This window comes from Pyrus communis, chromosome 1, assembly GCF_041283825.1.
Source record: "Pyrus communis isolate YQ-2024b chromosome 1, ASM4128382v1, whole genome shotgun sequence".
In the NCBI taxonomy this organism is placed as follows: Eukaryota; Viridiplantae; Streptophyta; class Magnoliopsida; order Rosales; family Rosaceae; genus Pyrus; species Pyrus communis.
The window spans coordinates 2716757-2738956 of record NC_142565.1 but is presented as its reverse complement, the minus strand read 5'-3'; the positions used below and the strand labels follow the sequence as shown (position 1 = coordinate 2738956).

The window sequence follows — 22200 nt, the reverse complement described above, 5'->3', positions numbered from 1 at the left end:
AGAGGTTGGAACATATGTAATATAAATATATAGGTTCCTAGAATTTCACGTGAATCTCTTCCTCAATAAAATACCATTTTTCTTATTTAAGTAAAACGAGTTAAATCATTCGAGTCAGATCAGCGGTTGCACTGATCAGTTGGGTTTGACGAATTCTCGTTTGGAAAGAGGATATCTTGCTGTGTACTTAATAGTTTTAACAATAATTTTCTTAAGCATGCAAAACAAATCTTTGACGACAAAAAGTTCCCTACAACCAACCTAGTTAAGGATTTTGTTCTAATCAGTTATGACTACGGTTTTGATTTTCATAAATTATGAGTTCGGATACTAAATTATAAAAATTAATACATCATGTGATCTAATCCAAATATCACACCTTTTAACATATATTATCGTTATTTAACAAAAATAATAGAGTAAATTGTAGCAATGGTTCCTTAACTAAAAATTTATTATCATTGGTCTCTCAACTCATCAAAATATGTAGCTATAGTCATTTTCGTCAACTTTGTCAGAATTTTGTCAAAATGAGTTATGTTAGAAGGACCATTGCTACAATTGGGGTCCCTCAAGTCATCAAAACGTGTAGCTATGGTCATTTTCATCAACTTCATTATAATTTTGTCAAATTGAGCTATGTTTGAATGACCATTGCTACAATTTGGTTAAAGTTGAGGGACCATTTCTCCAATTGGGTTAAAGTTGATGAACCATTTCTCATGTTGAATTAAAGTTGAGGGACCAATGGTAATGAATTTTTAGTTGAGAAACCAATAGTAATAAATTTTTAGTTGAGAGACCATTACTCCAATTAAGTTAAAATTAAGGAACCATTACCACAATTTACTCAAAACAATAATAGAGTTTATTTTAACTCTAGTTTAATACATATATTTTTTTATTCAATAGTATCCAAACACTCCAAATTTAGAGATGCTGGATAGTCACAGTCATAGGATGCTGGCCAGAAATGTCCAACACCTGTGCTCAGTCGGCAAAAGAAGAATAAAAATGTATTCATATGATTTCATGTATGGACAATCGCCCACCTGCCTACCGTGGGAATTCAGATCTTCTTCGGTTCTTGTAATCTGAAGCCGAATTATGTAATTTGGACCGTTGAAGAGAGAGAATCTAGACTTTTAGTTTTTATGAGTTTGCTAATGAGAAAGTAAATTTTGAAATAAATGGTCCAAATTGTTAAGTCTGTCGCCTCCCGACTTCGAGCGAGATCCAAAGATCTCGATTCCTACTATAGTTGTTCGTAAAGTGTTTCATAAAAAAATTCAAAATTTTCTCGGAAAACCAGTTTCCACTCAAACCCTTCAAGACCGACGTGGGCCAAAATTCCATACTAAAATATTAACATTACCATAGCTGGTGGCCCAATGATAAATGACGGATTAGGAGGCTTCCTTAAAACTAAAAACTCGAGGTCTCGAGTTCGAAACTCGTTGCTGGTGTGGAAGCCATACTTGTGGCCAGGGGAAAGCTGAAATGCCTCTATGAGTCTTCCCGTCTCCTAAAAAGGGGTAGATAACTGTAACTTACCACTACTTGTCCCCTTTAAAAAATAAAATAAAATAAAATAAAAATATACTACGTACAATGTATAGAAGACAATTATAAGTTAAATTACTTTAATGATAAAACAAATAAATTACTTTAATATTGTTTTTGTAATAGAAGATTGATTTACACGTCGACTAGGCGACTTTAAAATTCTAAAATAGACAATGGGATGGATTTTCTTGTAAGTTAATCTATGTGTTCGTCTAGAAATAGACCAACAATTTATTTTGTGGTCATAAAATATGAACGCGAGTTCATATATAAGTTGATATGTAGTGATACTTTTTTTGTTGTTGGAAGATATGTAGTGGTCCTAAACTTTGAAAAGATACCGTCCAGAAAAGTGGTTCAATGATTTTATTTATTTATTTATTTTTAGGTTTGATTTTGTGCATAACGAGTTCGATATTAATTTATATTATCTTATCATTATGTGGTTTAACCTAAATCTCATGTCATTAGTGTAAATATATTATTGTATAAAAATAAACTTTAAAAGAGAAAAAAATATTGACATAGATGAATTGATTAGAGTTGTGTGCTCACCATCTGCACTAAAATTCAAAAATTCTCCCCTTAATTTAAAATTACAAGCTCAATAAAATATAAAAACTCTAAAGATGAGAAAATAATATACATTTCAATCAATTCATGCATGAATTGATAGATTAGAGTATTTCCAAATAAGATGCCAAAATGTCCACATAAGCTATAACAGTAATAAAACACTACATTAATATTCTCCAACTGTAATGCCAATTCCAATGTGGCGCTGACATGGATTGGCAGCAAAGAGGTTGCTGTCAAATTTGACATTAGCTTCAAATATTTTTTTATAGTAAATGCTGAAACTAAAGGCAAACGAAGAAGGGTTAAGATCATTTCCGGATCTTAACAGTCCAGATCCCTCCGGATCAACCAGAAAGCAGCAGCCCTACTGCAAACTACGTCGTTGCTTTGTTCCCCATCTTCCCATCTGCCGGAGATCTATTTGTTTGACATGAATTTGGGCTTGGGCATCGACTTGGCTCAATGGATCTCAATTCGGCACGGTTTCTGAAGAAGCAGCGAGACATCGACTTGGCTCATTGGGCATCGACTGGACAACGATCTTCGCCGGAAAAACAGTCGAGCATCTCCGAGAGACGTCGTTGACCCCGTTTGTTTGATTGTATTAGTGTCGGGTTTGAATTGGGTGTGAGGGACTTGCGGGAAGGAATCTTTTCTTGGTGAGGTTGCATTTGATTTTATCAGCGTTAGGTTCAAATTGAGTGTGAGGGACTTGCGGGAGGGAAGCTTGCAGAGCTTCCATGGCTGAATGTCACATCCCCGCCTGGGGCGGATCACTTCTCGGGCCCGCTCCACCACCGTAGCACGATATTGTCCGCTTTGGGCTTACCATTCCCTCACGGTTTTGTTTTTGGGAACTCACGAGTAACTTCCCAGTGGGTCACCCATCATGGGATTGCTCTAGCCCCCTTCTCGCTTAACTTCGGAGTTCCTATGGAACCCGAAGTCAATGAGCTCCCAAAATGCCTCGTGCTAGGTAGAAATGAGAATATACATTTAAGGATCACTCCCCTGGATGATGTGGGATGTCACAATCCACCCCCCTTAGGAGCCCGACGTCCTCGTCGGCACACCACGGCCAAGGTTACGCTCTGATACCAATTTTCACATCCCGGCCCAGAGCGGATCACTTCTCGAGCCAGCTCCACCACCGTAGCACGATATTATCCGCTTTGGGCTTACCATTCCCTCACAGTTTTGTTTTTTGGAACTCACGATCAACTTCCCAGTGGGTCACCCATCATGGGATTGCTCTAGCCCCCTTCTCGCTTAACTTTGGAGTTCCTACAGAACCCGAAGCCAGTGAGCTCCCAAAAGGCCTCGTGCTAGGTAGGGATGAGAATATACATATAATGATCACTCCCCTCGGTGATGTGGGATGTCACACTGAAGGTGTGAAGTGAAGAAATCCAGGGGTTTTGAAAGATGTTAAAATGGGTAATAAAATAATAGTTTAATAAAATAAAAGGAAAAAAATATTATATTATATTTAATTTGACATACCGGGTGGAGAGAAAAAATTTAAAAAATGTCAAAATATCACATAGGCTGTCAAATTTAAATTTTATGTTTAAAATTTGACATCTCATTTGGAGATGCTCTTAGAGTTACATGCTCTTTATCTGCCCCCAAATTTGAATTTTCTTGTATTTTAAATTATACTATAAACTATTATTTGTTTTCTTGTAAAAAATAATAGTACAAAATTAAATAAAATTAAAAAAACTCAAGGTTTAAAAAACCTATCACTAGTGATATTTTTTTTAACAAAAAATATTATCTACACTAAAGGGGTGGAAGAGTAAGTTAAGTCTCACAATGGACTAGCAATAATGTAGTTCAAATTTATTTTTAACGAGATTCGAACGTAAAATCTCTCATTGAAAAGAAATATAATTAAATTGTAGTACCAAATGACACTACTAATGATATTTTAACATGTGAATTAATTATACTGCACGCTTAATATTCAATACCACACAATAATTATACAGAAAAGACAGGCAAGATTTAGGCAAGACAAGTAAGAATAAGCCGTGTATATGATACGTTGTATAAAATCTAAAAATTGCCAGATTCCATATACCTTTGTTTGCTTTCTTTCTTTAAATAGCATTTGATTTGTGAGTCCCCGACGACTTCAAGATCGCATATTTACCCCCCAATTAAAGCTCATCCTGTAACTACAACTACACTGCACCAACACCAAACACTCTCTCTCTCTCTCTCTCCATTTCTTTTTGCATACTCTGCTCTCTTGTTGAACTTCAATCTCTGCAATTCCATTCCTGCCATGGCTAATATTCTCGCCCCAGGTTCGTTTAATCTTCCTTCCATGTTTTGATTATATATGATGTTTATGATCATGTTGGTACGTCCTGATTAAAATTGGGATTGCGATCCGTTTAGTATTTATATTAGGAGATTTCACATCTGGGTTCTTCGGGTTACATTTGTTAGCTTAAGGATTGCAGATTTGCAGAAAAGATTGATGATTTCTGAATTCTTGGGCATTTCTTTGTATTGGGTTTCTGTATTTTTGATCCATCTTCCGCAGCAATCAATCTTTTTTCTTTACGTTTTTTATCGAATCCGTTTTTTTTGAAGTTTTCTTCGTATGGATTCACTGTGTATTTACACTGCGCATGTGTTTGGTAGTTGATCTGTGATCTGTTTGAAAAATCACATTTAAACAATAAAGAATTAGTCGGGTAACAGATGCTTTGTAAAGATGAACAATTTTTGTTTACTAAACATGCAGTTTTCGAGTTTCCGAATCACTTAATCTGTTGTTTAGTTTTACAGAATTGGATAAAAGAAGGTGAATTGATTCTAACATAGTCCCACTTGGAGCAACTGTGTGATTTTTAGCTTGCAGTATTGTTTTATTAATCGCATAGACGATAAGATAGTTTTTGTATTAATTAACTTTAAACATATTCCATGGCGGACTAGTACATATGCAACATCGTGGCGTGCATATAGCTTGTTGAACTTCTTTGCGGTTTGATTAATACTTCTTAAATGATGTGACTTCAGCTCTGGACAAAAAATTGGTTTTGCGTGAAGATTCTAAAGATGAATCATCAGATAAAAAAGGAGGGTCACAAGATGACAAGTCCCTGGTTGTTTGCTTCGGGGAAATGCTAATCGACTTTGTGCCCACAGTTAGTGGAGTTTCACTTGCTGAAGCATCTGCTTTTAAAAAAGCTCCTGGTGGTGCTCCTGCTAATGTCGCTGTTGGTGTTGCAAGACTGGGTGGTTCAGCAGGTTTCATAGGCAAGGTGAACTAGATTGTGTCCTCTTTATTCTGGATGCTAGTTTCTAAGATAGTTTTAGCGTGGTGCTATCCACACAGCCCTCTCAATTTTCGGCCGGATTGAACGAATTGAGGAGGATCTAAAATTAACAGGGGGTGTGTGGATAGGACCACCCTAGTTTTATTGCTTTCTTCATTTGGCCTTCGTCTTTCTACCTGGGATGTCTGTTATGAAGAAGGATTTCTCTAGTAACATTTTGTTCCACATGTGTAAGATACGAAACATAGAAGGACGCATTCAACCTTTTTTGCTGAAACTTCCCAACGGTTCAACTCTATGTTGACTTTGTTGAGCATGACGTGGTTCAAATATGCATCTTTCTCACATTTTGGATGTACCCCATTTCACAATCTCCAGAAATGTAAATCGAACAATGTTTTCTCTCAGTTTCAGGGGACCTCTTTTACATCTGATATTTGCATTCGGAGTCCTCATTAGTTTTAAATTATATTTTGAACTAACTTCCTTCTCAAATCTGATAAGGACTGTATCTTCTTATGGAACCTAAGGGCTTTTAGTGGCTCCTGACATTGCATAGTCTTAAAGCTTCCAAAGTTTTCTTTATGAAGGGATATTTTAATGTGGGAGGCTCCTTGATTTAACTTATAAAAACTTGCGTTACAGGTAGGCGATGATGAATTTGGATACATGTTGTCTGACATTCTAAAACAAAACAATGTTGACAATTCTGGCGTTCGATTTGACCCCCATGCAAGAACTGCATTGGCTTTTGTTACACTCAGAGCTGACGGAGAGCGTGAATTCCTGTTCTTCCGTCATCCAAGTGCTGATATGCTTCTACGTGAATCAGAGCTTGACATAAATCTAATTAAGAAGGTGTGGTTTTCTTTTTCAATTTAATTGCAAAACAGTGCACACAAAATATGAAGCTTACCCATTTGTTGGAAACTGATTCAGATAATATTGACTGCAGGCAAAGATCTTCCATTATGGTTCAATTAGTTTGATTGATGAACCATGCAGGTCAACCCATCTAGCTGCTATGAAAATTGCCAAGGAGTCTGGTTGCATCCTTTCTTATGACCCAAATTTAAGATTGCCGTTGTGGCCGTCGGAAGATGCTGCACGGAAAGGCATAATGAGTATATGGGATCAAGCAGATATAATCAAGGTATAGTACCTGAAAATACAAAATTCATGTACGGAAGTTATTAGCTGTTGCGTAGTTGTAAATTTTCTGTTTGTATCTTTATCCTTGGTTCTCATCAGGTGTTTCCATATGTCAAACTTGCAGATAAGCGAGGATGAAATTAGATTCCTGACTGGTGGTGATGATCCTTATGATGATAATGTGGTGTTAACGAAGCTTTTTCATCCCAATCTTAGACTGTTGGTAGTAACTGAGGGTTCAGAGGGTTGCAGATATTACACTCAGGTAGGTTTGTCATTTTTTTTTTTCAGCATCTTTTGTCTCTTGTGGTAAAGAACTCACTTATCATCTTCTCGACTAAAATGGGTCGTTTTTAGAACAATCTTGTCATTGTCCCTTCTGCGTCATATAAGATAGCAACTGTAAAAGTTTGTCATCATATTGTACTTTTATTTATTGGAATAAATGGGAACATTTACAAAGTCAGCGGTGTCAATACCACGCCATGATTTTATTGTTCAAGAGGCATCTATATTTTTGTTGAAGAAAATCAATTGAACACTCTGAATGTGATTTGCCTTTTAACTTCTCTATCAAAATGATTGATTATGAGAAAATTGACATCAACTAAATTTCTGTCAGAAATTTCACGGCCGGGTTGGTGGTGTTAAAGTTAAAGCTGTTGACACAACTGGTGCTGGTGATGCATTTGTCGGTGGGGTACTGGACAGCATAGCTTCTAACTTGAGCCTTTTTCAGGTAAGCATAGTTCTTCCCGGGATTGAGAAAAATCCATCCATGCATCTTCCGGTAGATTATTTTCATAGTCACTCGAATTTGAATCTCATTCAGTCCTCGTATCTAAAATGTTCTGTTCAGAAGATTACAAAATTCTGTTTACTCTAACAGAAAAAGAAACAATGTAATATTGTTCTTGTACGCAGTCTAGACTGTTGTATGTTTTCATTTTTGATCGTCTACCAGCTACTGTATAAATTTCCCGTGCAGGATGAGAAGGGGCTACGAGAAGCTCTACTCTTCGCAAATGCATGCGGTGCGCTCACAGTAACAGAAAGAGGAGCCATTCCTGCAATGCCGACGAGAGAAGCTGTGCTCCAGTGCTTAAAGCAGGCTGCTGAGAAAAACTAGACGACAATAGTCGGAATTCGTATCAATCGTAGTGTAATTTGAGTGTTAATCTGAGTTTCTTTGCTGAGATACCATTGAGCTTGTTGCTCCTGGAGACCTCCCTGCTATATATTTTCGAGTCAACCCCACCCTTCGATTCAACTCGGAGGTGTCTATGTCGTAGGGTACAATGGTGGTTACTATGTAAACCACTGCCAATAAAAAATTTCAAGTTCAAACTGTCAGCATCGTAGCATTTCTGAGTGAGCTTTTTGTTGCATACAATTCTTCTGTTCTTTGCTTAATATTGGGATGCCGGAATACAAGGGTGAATGCTCTAAACGTGTTGCGATGATAATGCTTTGCTTCACTTTTGCCGTAGCCGGATGACCGAATTTTTTCTTGGAAAACAAGAACCAATTTGTTCCATCTAGTTCTTAAGATTGACATAGCTCTTATCTTTGGTGCATGAGATTTAAAATCGATAGAAGTGGTATTTGAGTTTGTCTATCGTCAATCATTTTGATTGTGGACAAGCTCAGGGACCCTTCTATCGATTTCAAATTTTAGGGACCAAAGTGAAAAATTATGCTAATCTGAAGAACTACTTTGATTAAAATGTCATAACCTATGTTGTTTACTCGAAATTACATATTTCTTAATTTTCTCAATTTAATCTAATTTGTTAAATTAAAAAGATTTTGCCTCATCTGAAAGATTGGACTAATGTTATCGCAAATGCAACCACAAGAACGATGGCGAAAATCCGAGTAAAAATTTTAGTGGAACTTACTTAATATTAGTTGTACACAAATTAGTTGGACTTTTTAACCGCCAAGTTAACGCACGTGATGTCGGCAGCAGCACATGATCTACCTACAAGATCCAACGATCCACGGACGATGAAGTGGATCCAGATCACAGGGGCAGTTTAGACATTACATTTAATCTCGCGGGAATTGTGACCCACACGTTCTAAACGACCCGAACCCGAACAATAATAAGCGCGCCGTATTAATCAATCAAAATCAAACAGTAATTAAGGAAATATAATCCAAATAAAAAGGATAATCACGTTTTTTGATGAGAAAGGGAAGAAGAAAATGAGAGTTTGAATCAGAAGCCATTTGCTTTGGCTTGGGTTGCTCTGCTGATTCAAATTCCAGTTGAAAAAATGGCGTCGAATTCGAATTTGAATCCGTCGCTGCAGCCTGAGATCGGACCCGACGGGCTTGCTCGCGAGGCTTCTGTCATCACCAACACTGAGAAGGTCTTTCTTTCTCTCCTCTCTCTCTCTCCCCCTCTAAATTTCTTTGTAATTTGTTGAATGTGTGTTGGTTGTGGCTTTTTTGTTGTTGCAGATAATCGAGAACGAACAGCTTCAATTAAGAAAGTAAGTGTATTTGATTTCAATGTACTGTATAATTATCGTTTTAGGGAATTATTATTGCTTTAATTGTGTGTTTAATCAGTAATGCAGTGAATTAGGGTTGCTGTAATCTATGAAATGAATCAGATGATCATTGAATTTTGAGTTTTGGTGATGTTTAGAAATGCAAATTGTTTGATGAACTGGCATCCGAGAAATCTGAGTACTTTAGGTATAAACTGCAAGTTAAGAGAGATTTATTGGTTTAGTACATTAATTGGATACAGTGGCAATGTGGAAGTGTTTGGTAATCGATTGGATGATTTTACAAGTTGTGGTCAAGAGGCGTAGGAACTAGGAAGTCAACATATTGAAAATTGGAAGCTTTCTTCGATTATCTTTGGTCATTCGGGTTCACATGTTTTCGAGCCTCGAAAATGGAAATGTAGAAGTGTTTGGTAATACATACTTAGAGTTGGGGAGCTTGGGGAAAAGTTGAGTTTTGGATTCTGTCGTCTTTTATTCTTATACTTTAGTGCTTCTCGAGTTTGTTTGATTAGGCATTGCCTTACTGTAAGTGTCCTTGTTCAGTAAGATTCGGTGATTTATGATTTGAGACAATTGATTCGTTCAGATATATTGAAGAAAACTATTCTAAAATTCGTGATGTCGAACGAGAGCTGGCACAGTTGTCAATGGAGATGAAACTCACAGCCGGGCCAAAAAAATCAGGTTGCTGCATTATCATTGTTAGTTACTCTCGTTCTTTGATTTTATGATTTTTCCTCTTTTTTTGTATACCAGTCGATTGATTGCTTGTTTGCCTTTTACTTTGTGTGTATGGTGCATCTTTTGAAGCCCTTGAACATTTGAGGAAGAAAATAGAGATGTCAACGGAGAAAATTCATGCCGCCAAGCTGAAGGAAGAACAAGCACGAAAGGTTCGTCCCTTTTAATTATAGAAACGGATTTTCTTTATCCTTACATTGTAAAGTTCTGTTTGACGTTCATAAATATTGAACAAACTCTTTGCCTGTTTCCCAAGTGCTCACGAAAATTAGTACCATTTTCATTTTGCTTGACCAAGATGACCTCGGATATTTAAAGCTCAAAGTTTTCAAATAAATTTGTCAAGTTTTGTCTGATTATTGGTAAGCATATGATTGTATTGGGTGATGTGGTGGAGTTTCAAGTTGAAAAGTAAGCTTGTTAACTATTTAGATCTACCAAACATATTTTGTCAGGGATGGATGAAGACACATGAATCAAGATTCATCGCAAAAATGGATAGAGATTGATGCCTGTATACACAGCCGAATATGGTTGGGTAAAATCATTTTAATTAGTGCATGAATGTTGTTCCTTATGCAGTCTGATAGCTGTTTGTTTTGATGTATTTCAGGTGTGGGAAGCAGCATTACAGGCTGTAAAGGACGAGGAAGCTATCAAGCAGCAGCTATGTGAAGACTTAAACCAACTGGTATATTTCTTTGTTACATGTGTCCTTGAGGAGGTTACAGACTTGACAAATTGTTTTGACACTATTGTTTCAACAGGTGCAAGAAAGCAGCAGTTCTCAGTTTACGAGACTGGAGGAGTTGAAAAGACGACTTGAAGCTATGAACCCAAGCAGATCATCAGCTTCCGTTTCTCATGTAAGTTCCCATTTTATTTACGACGATTATATTTAGAACATCTTGAACGGGTTGGATGGCATTGCAATCTGATATTAGTTATATTAGTTGGCGTAGATTTCATGGTTTTTGGGAATCAACTATTATTCCACAGTTCACTCATGGCCCTCGTGTGTGTGTGTGTGTGTGTGTGTGTGTAATTCATCAGTATTCAAGGTAGTATTGCATCAGGCCTGTTTATCAGATGAAGAAAAGGTTATTTTCATTACGGTTTGAAAGATACCACATAGGAATCGAGGATATTACATTGGAAGTTTGGAGTAGATTTCATTAGAATCATTACTTCCACTCTCATGCCTTGAAATGGTTTGTCAGTAGACGTTCCCACGCCAGTTTTTTCTTCCTTCTTCCAGTGGTACTATGGCTCCTTTTTCTATCCCTGCATTGTTTGAGCGAGGGTGATTAACCGCCATCCCTTACAATCGACCTGCAAAACAGGCACTTAGAGGCAATGACGAAATGAAAAAAAATTAAGAATCACCTCTATATAGCTAGATTAATCTTAAAAGACATCCACACATCTAGCACAGGGTGTTCTGGCTCTCAAACGGTAAGATTTGAAGACTTATCCCCGGAAAGGAGAAGAGGATGGCCCCCGGGGGTGGTCAAGGGAGAGGACAAGCCTGGTAAGGAATTATTGTTTGGCCCGTTAGGAGAAACATTAAACCGCTTCTTTCCATGAACTATTACATGCAAGAAGCTACTCATACTTTTCGAATATCTTATACTTGGCAGCCAACTTGGGTAATTTTCAAATGCTTATATATGTATATCATAAAATTTAGTATGAAAATGTTAATAGTTTGAGCTTGGAACTGTGTTTAGGATGGGAAATCAATGGGTCCAGATGCTCCTACAGTTCCGGGATCAAAAGAATCAGGTGGAGTCGCTCAAAACATCCCTAATCCAGGAAATGGTGGAAATGTTTCGGTCGTGAACGGGCACAATCAACAACCTCCGGTTGAGGGAGAAGGAAGGGGAAAGAAGAAAAGTCAGTTCCACGGAAGAGGGAAGGGACTTGGAGCTGTGCCCAAGGGTAGAGGACCTCCTCCGCCGGGATGGACAGGGGCAGGGTTTGATGCTTAGGAGTGTTATTCTCATTCAATTACTGGATATATTCTTTCGTCCATCTTTCTCCGTTGTATTCTTTAATTGTCTCTAGCATTTGATATGAGAAATGCAAGCTGACCTTTCTGACATCTCGTTGCTTCATCGCACCCGTGTATATTACCAATATCGAGCAAGAATCAATCACGTAGACGTTAATTGTTCGTCTCTAAGCTAGACTAAGAAGAGGGGAGAATTTGAACCTGAACGCAGTAGGTTAGACAATCCATCCCTTGTGATGAGTGATAATTTAGTTTGATTGTTGAAGTAAGAGTTATACTTTTGACCAGTCACTCGTTTAGGACATTCTAGTCTCTTCACATGTGTGGAGGGTTATAATATATATGAGTTAGGCGCTATTCACACTTATTTTTATCTCCCACACAATCATCTTAACTTGTCAATTGATTTTCTTTAATTTATTTGATTCGACGGCTGAAAATTCATCTAACAAATGAGGGTAAAGAACTTTTGAAATTATACTTAAATCTGATTGAGATTAATTTTTTCTACAAAAACACTTGGATCCTCTTCGAGGCAATGCCTCGGGATCCTTCTGATCGGACAACACAGACTGTTGGATTTTGATCCAACGGCTACAAATAGGAGGGTCCTTCTAAAAGCTATAATAATTGTAGCTGTTGATTTTGTGTTGTCCGATCAGGAGGATCCCGAGGCATTGCCTCGGAGAGGATCCAATTCCAAAAAATAAAAATAAAAAAATAAAAAAACTTGTGTACAGGTGCCTAAGCCACGTTATTTGTGTGACATTTCCCTCAAAAGTATAGGACTGATTGTGCTTAGGTTCCATCCAAACCACACGTAATTTTACTCGGTGTGAGAGTTGCTGTAACAAAACGAGCCTACCGAAAATCTGGTCCCAAGCTACAAGGAACATTGCTCCCACTTGCTAAGTATAGGACTAATTGCACAGTCGCGGGCCACCGTAGCCTGACCTTGTGTACGGTGACAATCATACGTAGAAAGACTAGCTGGGATGAAGATGTGTACTCACTACTGAGTAAGTTGGTCAAGCCCCTGTGGTGTCATCAAATTTTCCATTTATTTTGGCATTAAGATCTTCTGGAAGTTAGGCCGCACTCCTTAAATTGCCGGCAACTCAAGTCACATTCATGCGTGAGGGTTCATCATGATCTGGTGGAGTAAATTGTTTTTACACGAAAACATAACGTTAGGTATGAACAAGTACTATACGTTTGTTTGTGACATTTTAATTTACTCTCTATCGCTATCTAATTTCTTGTAACAGTTATAGCATGTTCATTCCATGCAGAAGGGCACAGGCACTGTCTCGACTGATCCATCCAAACTCTAATAAATTGTGACCTCCATCGTCAGCCTGTCTCATGAGTCGGTCGTACCTTTTAGGGTTAAATATTTTCAAGGGTAATCCACACACTTGCCCTTAGAAACATACAGATCCATAAGCTTCAAGTCTTTGCCCCCAAACAGTTCAAACATCATTTAATTGGATGCAGTCAAACACTCAGATCTCCAACCCTATTTATCTGCATCATCAGGATCAATAATTAAACCACATATATATGTATGTATGTATGTATATATACAGGGCCTTTATGCAAATAGATCTCTATTTTATTCAAAAAATAGGGATTAGGTGTAGAGCTCACTTCACATAGAAATTTAATGATCTGAACCATCTATTTTTAAAGTCTCAATTCACATATCATCTTTACAAAAATTCAATTTAATTAAAAACCATTTGCCTATTTAATTACCAAGATAAAATTTCATTGTTTCTTATATAACAAAGTATTCGTTAATTTCTTTGAACTGAATTAGATGTTTTAAACATTTCCGATTTGGCTAATATTTTTCAAGGATGATCTATGAGGTGCAACTTAAAAAATAAACGGTTTGAATCGTTAAAGTTCGATATGGTGTAAACCCCACAACTAATCCCCATTTTCATAAATAAAATAAAATAAAATGAAAATCCCTTCCCTTAAAAATTTCCTATATATATCATCCGAAGCTTTCTTTTTGTCAATGGTTGTGAGCGGTGTTGGATCCTGAATTTTAATATCGGGTGGTCTTCTCTCTTCCACCATTTGTTTAGACCGTTGGGTGGTCCTTGTAGGTCCTCACAAATGCTTCTTTGGATTTCCAGGTGATCCCAGTATCACCTGGGTCTATGAATGGGTCCGCCACTTGTGAGGATTTCCCTTATCATTTAGTTTGAAACCCTACCTACTAAATGACTAGCATGTTATAATAACTCATCATCTGGATTTTAAAAAAAAAATGCATAGGAATCTTCGCAGTTATGCCCCCATATAATCTTGATTATTGTGTTTTTACTTCCTCTAGCCTAGTTAATTAAGCTAAGTGTCCCTAGCTAGAATTAGAGGAGCAGAGAGTAGACGACTAAGTAGTGTTTGTTATAAAATTTGCAGTATGCCTCCCTTCCTCTGTCTAGCCCATACTGTTTTATTTAAGTCTGACTTAATAAGGCCATACTGGATTGACCGTGTGGTGGACAAACTTTTATCTGATAGACAATAATATTCTTTAAAGTTTAATGATTAATTAGATATCACTTAGCAATAAAGTTTAGTGATATTTCTCTGCATTTATAAGTGAAAAATATTATGTTTAATTTATGTGTATGACGAATTTGAAATCAAATTATTATGGCGATTTAGTATACACATAAGAGTTTGGTTGCATTGTGTGCATAGTTGAAATACTTTTCTTCGAAATATTTACAGATGCACTTTGTATATAAGTTGTGCATTTTTAAACACGATTCTTCTCTATATATAATTTATATAGGATATTACTCTTACTCAACAACTCTGGTCTATAATTTGATCACAAAAACCTCTTTTAGCACGATAAAAATTAAGTGTCGATGAACCAAAGATATACTTGTATCTATATGCGGTAAAACACCATGATTTAGCTTTCAGAGAACGACTATGTTAAATAGACATTAATTAAAAGTAAAGACCAGAAAATTAGGGGTATGTGTATTTAAAAATTACGCATGAAACGCAACTGATCACAAATTTTGGTTGACATATTAATTAACTTATAAGCTCGGACCCCATGATTTAAGAACCAAATCCTTTATAGATTCTCCTTGCATGTACCCTTTGCAATCCCAAATATAAACAAATTGACAAATGAATATAGAAAATCAAGAGTTTCAAACTCAAAATGTATGGATGGAAACTCAGTCCCCTGCTAATTTTCAGTTAATGGTAATACAACTGAATACACCATATATGTAAATATTAACTTAATATTATAATTTATAAAATTGAATCTGTTGCAGAAAAAACAAAATGTAATTGTAAGTTTGAACTTTATATTATAAAAAATTTGAAATTAAAAGAAAGCAAATATACAAATTAGAAAAGGGTTGGAGAGAAGCGAATGGATTCCTCTGAGGGTCGTCTGCCAAGGTTGTCGGGCTGTCAAAACATTCAGCCTCCTCCTAACTACCTTTTTACAGCTCCCAATCTGCCACGACCCCCACAACCACAACCCCCCAACTAAAAACTATTCCCCCGGACCGACAGCATCTCATCACGTGATCCACCCATGTGACCTCAGTCCTCTCCTCTGACCCTTCCTCCTGCATGCACCCCAAACCTTACCATGCTACGTTGCCGTTTTGGACTAAAATCTTGGGGATGTAATACTCATAACAATAGGGACATAGCCGTTTCATGTATGAGAGTGTCCAAAATGTCCTTCTCTACCTCCCTAACAATCCCTTCTCCTTCTTCCTCAAATGCCATTTCGCTCTGCACCTTTGATTCCGGCAAGTCCTTGTCGATTAATGCATCGATGTCATCGAGAACTTGACAGTCAACAGATGGGAAGCTCTGAATTTTGTAGCACAAAACGTTGATCAAATGCATCCCATTGATACGCATACCATTGCAATGTTCAAATTGAATATTATTCGAGCTCGTAACCCATGGCTTTAAGTTGATATAGGGTCTCAAAAATTCCACCAAAATTTCATCCACAAGGTGAAACAGTAACTTTCTGTTCCACCTATGACCAAGCTGACTGGAAAACTCGTTTTTACCGCTAGTGGTAGTAATACTAGTGGTAGAGAAAGAGTGTTCGAGGTGGTAAAAAATGGAGGGGTCGAGGGGATTGGAAGGAGAGAACCAATTTGTGAAGGAGACTAGGGTGTCTTTATCGATGCCAGTACGGGCTATGATTCTTGTGACGTACAGGTGCAGCTCTGCCTCTGCTCCACCAGCACCGGTGGCTGATCTGATGGTGGTGCCGGTGTTACCGTTAGGAATGTCGCCGGTAAAGTTGATGCAGTCTCGGGTGGCGAGCACTTGGTGGAGCCGGGACACTTGTTGATGTTTGTAGTACGTTTGGCTCGTGGAAGTAGATAACCGTGACAGCCTACGTTTCGATTGTTGGGCGTCAGATATTACTTGTTGTGCCTGGTCCTTTATTTGTGTAACACATTGCAACAAATAATAATAATAATAATAAGTTAAGAGAATAGAATCATAAAATGGTAAAAGTACTTCTATGCTTCTAGCTACCAAGAATAATATGCAAAATGGGTACATATATGATCTTAATAAAATTTTGAACCTATAATCAAAAACGAATATGTAGCATGACTGTGTGATTAACCCATGTACTCGTGCATTAGAATAGTTTAAACCATCGACTGGGTAAAAAAGTCAGTTTGACAGGGTTAGCCACTGCTATATATGGAGAAATTTTTCAATGTGGTCAGAATACGGGATGATACATCATGTGTCATTATATAAATGGTAGGAAATGTGTATTAAAAAGTTAATAACTTAAAAAATACAATTTTTCACTACTTATATAAAAACACGTGGTGTACCATCCGTGTTCCGATCACAATGAAAAATTTCTCCTATATATGATCAATTCTGACAAACTAATAATTTCGACTATCATCGTGGTAAAGAAAAGTCAGTTTGTTAAGACAATGTAACTAAGCCTTGCACCGGCATTAGAATAGTTTGGACTATCGATCTGATAAAGAAAAAAAGGGAGGAATATCCAGTATTGTGTCCGACGGGCATACCTGTTTTGGGGGAATTTTGGTAGCTGGAGGTGAAGGATTTTTCTTGACAGGAAGAAGGGTAGGGACATTGCTTGACAACAATAATTGGGTTTTCTTGCATTTCTTGTCACCTGGAATAATATGATTATTCTTGATGGCTCTTGTTGCCGTTGATGGACTCACGAATGCTTCTTCCTTCTGCTTATTCTTCATCCTTGGACCGTATCCAATATCATCTGCTAATTTTGGTCTACGCTTCTGAACTGAAGCAGTGTGGCTTTTCTGCTTCTGTTGCCGCTGTTCTTCTTTCAATGGCTGCAAGGGCTTTGGCTTTAGAGGTAAAGACGAGAGAGGTGATTTGGGTTTTGGAGGAAGGGCTTGAATTTGATCTTTGGGACCGTTGGACTCCATGAATCTGATCCTGGGAGAACAAGAAGCTGGAGTACTACTTCCTTCCTTGGCAAAAGCACTTTTTGAAGCAGCAGAAGCATTAGCATTGGCAATGTTCTTGGATTTGAGTTGGAGAAGCAGCTCATCTCTGCCTTGCTTGTTGTTGTCTGTGTTGACGACTGATGGTCTGGAGGTGTTTGTGATGTCCAAACCAACTCTCCTACTCACACCTTCTCTCACCTGCTTCACAATTTGCCTAGCGTAGTGACTTGGTCTTTTCACGTTCTCATGATCCCCAAAATTAATCAGCTTTAAGTCCCTCCTTTTGTATGAAGACTTGGAAAAATCCAAGTCCTCAGAAACCCCAGCATTCTCCTTGTTGATTTGAAGCGAAAGCCGGTGGTGAAGATCAACGTCTGATCTTCTGGCTGATGATATCCTTGGAGTCTCAGGCAATGAGCGGGTTCCCTCTGCAGTGTCACTAGTATTGACGACATGTCGTCTTGCTCTACCTTTGAGTGGTTTGCTGGCCTTTGAAATTTTTTTATGAGTGGTGGTGCTGGATGATGAAGTTGAAGAGGGTGAGTTGGTTTGGTCAGGAAGAAGGTCAAGACCCATTAGCCTTGCTACCAAACTTGGAGTCTTTGTCATGCCTGGTGAGCTAATATCTGATGAAAAATCAACTGAAGAAGTTCTTGCTTTGGTTGTTTTGATCTGCATACCCTTCTGGAATTTCAAAATCTGCAAACACACAAAGGGGAACCATTTCCATCATTGCTTTCATCATTACTTGCTTTTCCAAGAAAAAAAAAACGAAAAGGTAAACAAATTAAAAAACTAAAATATATGTTAAATGGAAGAACTTACTGTACTGTTTAAATTATCTTCTTCTTTTGTGATAGATGATAATGAAGTCCCTTCTGATGAATCCAAGCTGTTCCTAGGTGCTTCAACACCTAAAATAAATTCGGAAAACTTAATTATTGATAACTCACACATACGAGCGCTTGTAACTCAAGCGGTTAGGAGCATTGGTGGATGCACCTAGAGTTCTAAGTTGAAGCCCCCCTCAGCAATAAAAGAACCAAACATGAGAGAGAGAGAGAGAGAGGACCTTTTGGTACAGTGAGATCTTCTGGGTGGAAAGAACGTTGGTGGTGGTGGTGGTGGTGGTTGGCAAGCTGAAGTTGGTGAAAGTCAAACAATTGAAAGACGGCACACATGCAACCAGAAGAGGTGGTGATGACTTTTTCTGGAGATCCTCCACCACCTCTACCTCTTTTGGAGGATTTTCCAGAACCCCAATACCACTCCCTCATTCCCATAACTAGTAAAAAAAGGAGAAAACTGCTTCTGGCTTTTCAACAGAAACTAGAAAGATTGATATGGTGGTCTATGGACGGATGAAAACCAATTGCTAGAGCTTCTCCAAAAATGGGAAAACAGGAATGAAAATATGAAAATGACAGAAGCTAGAAGCAGAATTAGTAGTACTAGTGCTAGTGTGTGTGTTGATGACTTTTGAACTGCAGAGAAAAAAGTAGGATTAGGACTGGTCACGGTTTGTGAGAGTTTGGAGTGGAAAAATAGCAGAAGAAAAGCTTGTGGGGATGCTGTGATCACTGATCATCAAGAAGAAGCGAGAAAAGCGAATCCATGAAAGCATAAACGCAGAGAGAGAGAGAGAAAGAGAGAGAGAGAGAGAGAGAGAGAGAGAGAGTTGTATTTGATTTGATGAAATTAATAAGCAGAGCAGTGTGAGTTTTTAACGTTTTAGGTATCTTTTCTCTCTCTGTCTTCCACACTCACTGCATTTTATCTCTTTTTATCTTAGTGGTTCATGACGCTCCTCACTCCCAAGCTTTTACCAGACCATCCAAGAAAACAACTTCTGGTCATCTCTCTCTCTCTCAGATACACATCAGGAAATGGAATATTTTTTGGTCTGCAAAGAAATGAAAAAATGACCATATGACCACGCACCTCCTCTGCTCTCTCCTTATATTCTGTCTCAATCCATTTTTCGGTGTATATACAACACCACAGCATGATTTTTCAGTGTACACAGGTAGTTCAATATACATTCGCAATATTAAAAGAATAATATTTGACTACTTAAAGATGAATAAGATCTCTTACTCAAAACTCTTAATATTTTAATCACAGAGTTTTGTGCTTATAATCAAAACCGTTCATACTATGAATCACACTGAAAAGATCATATATGCAAAAAGTAAATTAAAACTAAGGTCGTTTAGTCAATCTATTGTAGCAAATATATAAACGGTTCGTAATAGTTTGACCAATATTGTTCATTTGTTTTCAAACAGTTTGATGACTAAACGATCTTATTTTTAATTGATTTTTTGTAGAGGCGATTTTTATATGGTGATTTATAATTTAAACGATTATGATTATAAACACGAAGTTCTATAAATTGACAACGAATAATTTTGAGAAATTTTGAGTATGAGTTCCTACTCATCTTTGAATAGCCAAATATTGTTCATATTATTAAAATGATGACATGAAAAAATCAGTCATCTCGCTCACTCATAATACAAAAATGGTTCAATACGTCATGATCATAAGTGTGCTAGTACTCGTAAAAATATTTCCCGTCGTGATGATTTCTTATCTATATATATATGGATCAGGATCCTCTCCTGATCTATAGATGAGGATCCTCATGATCAAGGAGTGTGGGCTGTTAAATGAAAATCCAACGGCTACAAACAGAGGATCTTTTTAAAGTTATAATAATTATAACCGTTAGATTTTCATCCAACGGTCCACACTCCTTGGTTATGAGGATTCTCATCCTTAGATCAGGAGAGGAGAGGATCCTGATTCTATATATATCTCTACATGTATTGCATATGTATATTTTATTCTCATTTTTCTGTCACGCATATGTATGTATGTGAGTAAGCTCAAATTAACAAGTGTCGCAACGATTTTGATATACGAGGATGTGTCTTGGGGATCCGCGAGCATCTAAATCCAACCTGTTTTAATATTAAATGTATTTAGTTTAAGGACTTCTTTTTTTTTTCAGTTTCCAGTTTCAGTTACTAGAGTCTGATTTTAACTTGCTACCCATGGTTAAGATACTCTTTTCTCTAACTCGGGTAGGGTTTAACTTAACCCAGGCCTGAAGGACAGTACCATAATGGGTCAAACTTACAGCTAAAGGTGCCTGTGATTTCAATAATTCAGTCCTCATCCTCACAACTAATTACAACTTTTGAAATTTTCACGACCTATATGCTTGTTTTGTATGCAAGTTTAACAACTTTTTGGGTTTCTCTCCTTAATCTCTTGGGATCAATTAAACCATGACATTAAGAAATGGATAATGTCAGGGAGGGCACGTTAATTGACTCTTAATTAATAATTCAATCATTAACAACCACATCATTTGGTTTACACAATTTGGTTTAAATTTTTTGTCTCACTAGCATTACCCTTAATAGAAATATAATGGATTGATCAGTGAGGGAAAGAGTTAAGTTGAGTTTCCATAATACAATTAATTAACAATATAAGAAGTAATCTAATTCCTTATGAACCGGCCTGCATAGTTTGGATTCTCACCAATGTGAGACTTTGTCCTTCCATTCCACACGCCTCTCTCAAGTATGACATGGATTTTTCAAGCCTAACATGTGGCAATATAGGGAATAACTTAACTCACTGATAAATCGTTGTATAGTTTGGATCCTTACCGATGTAGGACTTCGTCCTCACTCACAAGAGTGGACATGTACTGATAATGTCTAATTGTATTATTAATTTTTGAATTTGGAATCAGTTTCACAATATTTCTTTTAAATATCACGTCACATTGGAAAGAATTGAATCTTAGATATGTCCTTATCTTTTAGTCAAATGCACATTCATAAAAACAGTAGACTTATTTAATCGTAACCATTACTCTATTCTCTCTCGATTACTTGAGTCAACCCTAAAGCTTGTTGTATAAACCCATTGTTTACTCATATTCTTATTCCAATAATATCGATGTTTAGAGAAATTCTTATATAGCACTAATGTACTGGCACTTATAATATGGTCACACATGATGATATAGAAGGGAGTGCACTAATTTTTCGTTAATTTCTTGAGCCAGTACATCATTTATGTGAATGGATTTCCTATAGGATTTGTATTTTTCTTTTGGGAGAATGAGTTCATTCTTCTCTTGCGAATAACATATCTTGATTGTATTAATTTAGCGATTGAAATTGTTCAATTTGTTACTTTTTATTTGTAGATCATTCTTACAAAAAATCATTTGAATCGGCGATTATTTAGTCATTCAAATGTATAAAATAAACTAATGATATAGGTACCAAGCAATGCACACCATAAATATAGTAATTATGAACACTGAATCGATTGTCAGTTTCATCACATTTTGTAACATTTCTAATTCTTAAAATCTATTTCATGAGAGACTGAAGAATCAGAAAGAATGAAAAAAAACAAGAAAATACAATTTGATTTCTGTTGAACATATCCAATTCATAGTATAACAGAGTCACAGACTAATTAGCAGGTGTACGGTGATCCATATATCATACTCACACTGCCGTAATTTCAGACAAAAACAAGGCAGTTTAAATTTCATATATGGAAAGTTTTTGGCCAATTTTTACCTTTTCATACATATGCTATGCTAAGTTTAGTTTGTGCACAAGAAGTACAGAGACCCCATCTATGATAATACCCCAAATTAAATTCCTTTAAATTTAAAATCATGCAACTGAATTGTACATTTGTTGGACCTATCACATTATATGTAACAGCTGGCTAGCTACATGCATCATCTATCTAAAAGTTATAGAAGGTATGAGATGTACTAG

At 37.0% G+C, this 22200-nt stretch overlaps 3 protein-coding genes across 3 annotated transcripts; 2 read left to right on the top strand and 1 right to left on the bottom strand.

The window, feature by feature from the left end:
* The first annotated feature begins 3981 nt into the window (after positions 1 to 3981).
* On the top strand, positions 3982 to 7949 carry LOC137720068 (putative fructokinase-7). The gene is made up of 7 exons (XM_068459077.2): positions 3982 to 4460; positions 5185 to 5429; positions 6090 to 6302; positions 6400 to 6597; positions 6721 to 6861; positions 7219 to 7335; positions 7585 to 7949. Exons 1-7 carry the CDS (start codon positions 4439 to 4441, stop codon positions 7723 to 7725), a joined length of 1077 nt encoding a protein of 358 aa, XP_068315178.2. The 5' UTR covers positions 3982 to 4438; the 3' UTR covers positions 7726 to 7949.
* An 805-nt stretch (positions 7950 to 8754) lies between these two features.
* Positions 8755 to 11966, top strand: LOC137721256 (uncharacterized). Its single transcript, XM_068460358.2, has 7 exons — positions 8755 to 8974; positions 9066 to 9097; positions 9708 to 9805; positions 9932 to 10014; positions 10476 to 10553; positions 10630 to 10728; positions 11593 to 11966. Exons 1-7 carry the CDS (start codon positions 8879 to 8881, stop codon positions 11851 to 11853), a joined length of 747 nt encoding a protein of 248 aa, XP_068316459.2. The 5' UTR covers positions 8755 to 8878; the 3' UTR covers positions 11854 to 11966.
* A 3179-nt stretch (positions 11967 to 15145) lies between these two features.
* On the bottom strand, positions 15146 to 19068 carry LOC137721125 (uncharacterized). The gene is made up of 4 exons (XM_088692408.1): positions 18447 to 19068; positions 18200 to 18288; positions 16964 to 18073; positions 15146 to 16343 (listed from the first exon to the last, which is right to left on the bottom strand). The coding sequence occupies exons 1-4, from the start codon at positions 18655 to 18657 to the stop codon at positions 15567 to 15569; spliced, it is 2187 nt and encodes a 728-aa protein (XP_088548534.1). The 5' UTR covers positions 18658 to 19068; the 3' UTR covers positions 15146 to 15566.
* Positions 19069 to 22200: the final 3132 nt, after the last annotated feature.

Excerpts from the sequence above, each read along its gene's own strand:
- LOC137720068 (XM_068459077.2), top strand. The coding sequence starts at position 4,439 with ATGGCTAATATTCTCGCCCCAG. Across the intron at positions 5,430-6,089 it reads CAGCAGGTTTCATAGGCAAG|GTAGGCGATGATGAATTTGG; the intron begins GTGAACTAGATT and ends CTTGCGTTACAG. Across the intron at positions 7,336-7,584 it reads CTAACTTGAGCCTTTTTCAG|GATGAGAAGGGGCTACGAGA; the intron begins GTAAGCATAGTT and ends TTTCCCGTGCAG.
- LOC137721256 (XM_068460358.2), top strand. The coding sequence starts at position 8,879 with ATGGCGTCGAATTCGAATTTGAATCCGTCGCTGCAGCCTGAGATCGGA. Across the intron at positions 9,806-9,931 it reads AGCCGGGCCAAAAAAATCAG|CCCTTGAACATTTGAGGAAG; the intron begins GTTGCTGCATTA and ends CATCTTTTGAAG. Across the intron at positions 10,554-10,629 it reads GTGAAGACTTAAACCAACTG|GTGCAAGAAAGCAGCAGTTC; the intron begins GTATATTTCTTT and ends TTGTTTCAACAG.
- LOC137721125 (XM_088692408.1), bottom strand. The coding sequence starts at position 18,657 with ATGGGAATGAGGGAGTGGTATTGGGGTTCTGGAAAATCCTCCAAAAGA. Across the intron at positions 18,289-18,446 it reads AGATCTCACTGTACCAAAAG|GTGTTGAAGCACCTAGGAAC; the intron begins GTCCTCTCTCTC and ends AATTTATTTTAG. Across the intron at positions 16,344-16,963 it reads CCAAAATTCCCCCAAAACAG|GACCAGGCACAACAAGTAAT; the intron begins GTATGCCCGTCG and ends ACACAAATAAAG.